Source organism: Mobula hypostoma, chromosome 1 (genome assembly GCF_963921235.1).
Source record: "Mobula hypostoma chromosome 1, sMobHyp1.1, whole genome shotgun sequence".
Taxonomy (NCBI): domain Eukaryota; kingdom Metazoa; phylum Chordata; class Chondrichthyes; order Myliobatiformes; family Myliobatidae; genus Mobula; species Mobula hypostoma.
This window is the reverse complement of record NC_086097.1, coordinates 206,129,117-206,135,116: the sequence shown is the minus strand read 5'-3', so window position 1 is coordinate 206,135,116 and position 6,000 is coordinate 206,129,117. Positions and strand designations below refer to the sequence as shown.

The 6,000-nt window shown below is 43.4% G+C and overlaps 1 protein-coding gene across 2 annotated transcripts in view; it reads left to right on the top strand.

The window, feature by feature from the left end:
* The first annotated feature begins 576 nt into the window (after positions 1-576).
* The window catches only part of LOC134354560 (peroxidasin homolog), a 564,572-nt gene continuing 559,148 nt past the window's right edge, over positions 577-6,000 (top strand). For both annotated transcript variants that reach the window (XM_063063488.1, XM_063063497.1), the window contains exon 1: positions 577-750. In XM_063063488.1, coding sequence (XP_062919558.1) covers positions 593-750 — 158 coding nt within the window. In that variant the 5' untranslated portion in view covers positions 577-592. The remainder of the gene's footprint in view (positions 751-6,000) is intronic.

The following is a 6,000-nucleotide window of genomic DNA, read 5'->3' as shown; positions in this document are numbered from 1 at the left end:
GATATTAAATTTCCCATGATACATGTTAGTAATAGAAAAAACTCAATCTGGGTGAATGGAAATTGAGTGAATAACATTTAAATTATATTCAAGAAGAGCCAAAGTTCATCAAGGATGTCTTGTCCTGATCTAGTTTCTTAGAAGTTTCCACTGCATCACTGTGCTAAAAATGAAAAGGGGAAGATTTTTTTTGAAGATATGGAAAGTGAGATGAATTAAAATTTGGGATTGTCTCTGATATGCATGATTCCATGTTGCAGTATATAAATTACTGCATGAAGGACGTTAATTTGCAAGTATCACCCTGAAGTTAATATCTTTATGAACTTTCAAAAAATGGCCCTGGCATTTTTGCAGCTTTGTGGAAACAATGCTGGTAATTTTGTGTCTTTAAATCTCAGCATTTGGGCTACCCTAATTTTGGCAGTGCATTGTGGAGAAAGCTGTTGGATTCTTTCCGCTCCCGTGCTGTAATATGATCCTGGTTGTGGTCTGATTGGATGTTCAAGCTGACTTAAACTTGCCCAGACCCCACTCTTTCAGTTCAGAATCTGCAGCTCCAGGCACTGCCACTGATCCCATCTCTCTCAGGATGGGACGCAAATGTTTCCTTCTCGTAACTATTTTGTTTCACCTCTTCTCTGAGCTCTCCTCCTGCCCAAGCCGATGTCTCTGCTTCAGAACCACTGTCCGCTGTATGCACTTGATGTTGGATCACATCCCCAAAGTAGCACCGCAGATTGTTATCCTGTAAGTACAGAACTTTTGAAAGTTGTTTGAAAGTTTGTTTCACATTGTGAGTTCAGTTAACTACTAGCTTTTTGTGGTGTTCACGAAGTCTGTAAAGCTATTAAGTCTGAAGCTTAATAATGAATTGAGCCAAATATAACTCAGTTTGGAAAAGATTTTTTTTTTCTGTGCTACTGAGAAACGTTAGTTTTAACTTCTGATTTTGGAAAGCATCAGCTGTAAGTTAAGTGATTTTTTTTAATATAACAGTTGCTAAAATAACTACTTTTCACTGAATGGGATATTACTTGAACGGTGCCAGCAAGACCACAATACCAGTTTATTGGCACCTGTTGAAAGTTTTTTTCGATATTTGATGGAAAGTTTAACGTTGTGTGTGAAAAGAACTGCTGGATTAAATTGTTATGAATTTGGATGGAATGAGGTTTGATGGGTGTGGTGGGAAGATTGTTTATTTCATATTATAAATTGAATAAATAGAATCTACAATGGTTGCATGAGCCTTAGTTGGCTCCAGTCAGAGTCAGTTTACTGAAAAATATAATTCAATAAGCAAGGGAATTTTAAAAATCCCTTCAAACTAAATGTGTTTAAAATAACATAATCATTGTCTGGAAGTTATTAAACATTTTTGTGAAAACTGTGAAGAAACTATAGTTTATTTTCCAATGACTTAAATAACAATAACCTTTGTATGTACTTAAACCAGTTTGTAGTGCTGTCTGGCTGTGTTGACCCTAGGAAATGCTGCTTTCTGGTGAGTTCTATAAAATAATTGCATTAAATATCAGAGATATTTTGGAACTGTGGTCTGAATTCACATCTTCCTAATAAGGTTTTAATCAGTCTCTTGTGATGTCAGGCAATCTTTTCACTATATTTTGGAAGGAGGATCATCATCATAGTTGATTAACTTAGTTTTTCAACAACAATAACGTTTGAAGTATGAGTTTACTGGGATTTAAACTTGGCTGACATGATTGAGATGTACTGCCCTTTAATAACAATAATTTAAGCAGCAAAGTTTGTATTGGAAGAAGGCCATTAGGAACTCCACCCCACTCAGAAATGTATCTTTGTATTCTGAGTTTCCATATTAACTTCAGATCAGTAGGTAACTTCAGCCTACCATATTTCTGTGTGGCTGGTCTCTAAGTGTGTGGTTCTTTTGGTCATATTAGGAAACATGCCCTTGATGCTCTGTAAAAGAAATAGGAAATGTTAATACCTTGGTACTCTCAACTTTCCTCTTCCCCAGCATGGTGTGATTCAGAAATTTTGACTACAGTGAAGCAAAGTCCAACTGATTTCGCATTCCATTTACTTTATGCTACTGAATGTAAAGGTCACAAAAGGCACGTGGATAAGAAAATGGACAGGAGTGTTTAGAGGGATATTGTCCATATGCAGACAAATGGGACTAGCCTTATATGCACCATAGTCAGAGTGGATGAGTTGGGCCAAAGGGCTTCTTTCCATGATGTGTTATTATGTGATTCTCTAACCTGTTAGAGGCACATCTGTGGTCTGTCTGTTTTATTCGGATGGAAGATGTTTGACTGCCTATCTAAGGGAATTAATTTTGATAGCAAAGTTAACATTGTCATCTTTGCCACTTGCTACATGGATCCATGGATCACCCTCCCCTTTCCTTTTTCTTTAATTCCCTACTCTGCCCACCCCTCAACCGTCATGGTCCGGTCCGTGAAGTCCACATTCCAGTTCACAGTCCGGTCCCTCAATCCTTGTTCTGGGTTTTCCAGTTCTCTCCCTTGTTCTGTTGGGTGCCTTAATTGAGGCACCTGATTCTCATTTCGGTCTGGCACATAAATACCTCTGCAAACCAGGATTGGTTGCTGGACTGATCCCTTCTCTTCCCTTCCCCTTCCTTCCGAATCCTCACCTGCAACCTTGCCTGCTATATTCGTCTGCCACTTCGTCAGAATTCCCCATCAAGTTAACCCGCTGGAGAGAGACTGGAGCCTTGTCGCGTCAAGATAAGGAACAATCTATCGTTGGCTTTGGAACTGTCTCTTTGTATCCTCGTGTTTAATGTTCTGTGTCTAGAAGAGTCCCGGCCCTATGTCCTGTTCTCTCAGAGGGGTCCCGGCTCTGTGTTCTGTGTTCCTGTGTTCCAAGTTACAGTCCTGTCCAAGTCAAGGCTTTGTGTTCTCGCCCAGCCCGTGCTGGAAATTCCTCGTCCTGTGCTGGATCATTCCCATCTGAATCTTCAGCAGTTTACCTCAGCAGTCATCCCAGCCCTGCGCTCCAAGGAGGAGTCCTAGCTCTGTACCCAAGAGCCTAATCAAGCCAAGTCCAAGAGCCCAGCCAAATCTAGTTCAAGAGCCACGTCCTGTGCTGGAGATTCCTTGCCCAGCCCAGGAGTACCTCGCCCAGCCCGGTGCTGGAGTTCCCTTGTCCTGTCCAAGCCACATCCAAGAACCTCGTCCTGTCCAAGAACCTCGTCCTGTCCAAGTCATGGCTTTGTGTTCTCATCCTGTCCAGGTGCCTCGTCCTGTGCAGGAGTTCCACATCCAGTCCTGTAGCCAGGTCTCATCCTCGCCTAGATTCGGGGTCCGAGCCCGAGACAAGACCCAGGTTCCGGGTCCCTGTCCAGTCTCTGGCTCGGAGTCCTAGCCCAGGCTGCTAGTTCCAAGTTCCTTGTCCTGGTCCTGCTTTTCTAGCCCAAGTCCTAGCCCAGGCCCTGAATCCTAGTCTCGTCCAGGGCCTGTGTCAATGTCCAGTGTCATTTCTTCCCTTGCTTTCTTGTCAAACTTAGTCCTGTTCCTAGAACTGCAGTGTCTCTGTCTTGCTTTTGGGTCCGCCTTCAGTCCCCTGCTATAACACCACCCCCCCCCGCCCGATTTGTCCTCACCTGCCTATCATCTCACCCTGGTGTCCCTCTTTCTTCCCTTTCTCCCATGGTCCACTCTCCTCTTCTATCAGAGTTCTTCTCCCAGCCATTTACCTTTTCCACCTAATACCTCTCAGCTTCTTACTTCATCCCCTCTTGCCCACCTGTCTGGCTTCACCTATCACATTTGAGTTTGTACTCCTCCCCCTCCCCTCCCCCTCCCCCTCCCCCACCTTCTTATTCTGGCATTTTTTTCCCCTTCTTTTCCAATCCTGATGAAGGACCTCAGTCCAAAACGTCAACCGTTAATTCTTCTCCATAGATGCTGTCTGGTCTGCTGAATTCTTCCAACATTTGGTGTGTGTGTTGCACTGGATTTCCAGCATCTGCAGAACCTCTTGTGTTTTATTTTTGCTTCTAGGTGTGAACAAGCTTACATTCTCAATCATCCACTGAAGACAACCAATGTTGACGTTTCATATGTTAGAGGAGCATAGGAAATGACAATTGAAATTGCATGGAAATATAAATAATATTATATGCCCTTTGATGACTAAATGTTCCAAAGAAAATGCTATTTTTATAAAAAGCATGTAAGCCATTCTTCTAGGACATTGGAGAGTCAGTGAATATTGGACTGGCTTGTGTGGGTGGTTATCTCATGGAGAGCTGCCTGCTGACTGTGATGCACAGGTGTGTGTGTGTGTCTCATTTCCATGCCTGTGTACAGTATCACAGACAGCACACACAGGATCAGGCGACACTGAGTCTGGGGTGTGGGGAGGGGAGCACAGTTACGCTGTGAGCTCAAGAGCTGAATGCACTTTGTATCTGGCCTCTAGTTTTTCTGTAGCCCTTATTATGAATGGGGTTTGAAAAGTAAGTATATTTACTTCTTCGTTCTGTTTTAAAAGTTTAATTATTTGTATACTTTTAGGTATTTTGTTTTTTTTTAGAAACAGTTAAGACTTTTGAAGCATAAGTTATCAAATGCACAAAGGGCGAATGGCCTCAAGTTTTGGTGCCTGAGACCGAGTAGTTGTCACTTGTATATCACTTCATTTATTGCATGACTGTGGTACACGATCTGGAGTTTGGTTTGACCAGTAGGTCTGCAAATGGTCATCGTGATGGTGGTGGAGAAAACATGAGGTGATGCCCAGAACAATCACAGTTTGAATCATTGTGATATACTGCGTCCGGTACTCCCAGTGCGGCCTTCTATATATTGGCGAGACCAGATGCAGACTGGGAGACCATTTCACTGAACACCTACGCTCTGTCCGCCAGAGAAAGCAGTGGCCACACATTTTAATTCCACGTCCCATTCCCATTCTGATACATCCGTCTATGGCCTCCTGTCCTGTCAAGATGAAGCCATACTCAGGTTGGAGGAACAACACCTTATATTCCGTCTGGGTAGCCTCCAACCTGATGGCATGAACATTAACTTCTCTAACTTCCGTTCATGCCCCTCCTCCTGTTCTTACCCCATCCCTTATTTTTTTATTATTTTTTATTTTTTCCCCTTTCTTTCTCTTTTTTCTCCCTCTGTCCCTCTCGCCATATCTTCCTCTGGTGCTCACCTCCTCCTTTCTTTCCCCCTAGGCCTCCTGTCCCATGATCCTCTCCCTTCTCCAGCCTTGTATCCCTTTTGCTAGTCAACTTTCCAGCTCTATCCCTTCTCCCACCTGTCTTCTCCTATCGTTTCGGATCTCCCCCTCCCCCTCCCACTTTCAAATCTCTGACTATCTCTTCTTTCCGTTAGTCCTGACGAAGGGTCTCGGCCCGAAACGTCGACTGTGCTTCTTCCTATACATGCTGCCTGGCCTGTTGCGTTCACCAGTATTTTGTGTGTGTTGCCTGAATCATTGTGTTCAGGTTTTCACCCGTACAACTGATAAAAGCGAAGCTCACGCAAAGTTCATGGGTTGAGTGAAGAAAATTTGCGGAACTCATGAATTCTAACGAGAGGAAGTCAAGTCTTTATCCGCACACCCCGCCCCCACTGATTACACAAAGTAGTAAGGACTGGATTTGCCACACTTTGACCTGAGACAGATGGTAATCTTGCAAGAAATGAGCTCATGGAGGAACTCAGTGGATCTGGCAGCGTCTGTGGAGGAAAATAGACAGTCAACGTTTCAGGTGAAAACCCTTCATCTGCACTGAAGGAAGAAAACTTCTTCAAAGTGTGTATGCCTTGAGATTTAACGGTGGTGTAATGAAAGGAACTGCGGATGCAGGAACCTGGAATCCAAGTGAAGTTGTCTGTCCCCAAACCGTGAACAGTACAGTTTTGCTCACTCTTGAACAAAACTGGGCTCAGGTGGAAAGACTTGGTTTCTCTAACACTGGAAGGGTTCAACTGCTAACTGAATAGACAATATATTCAT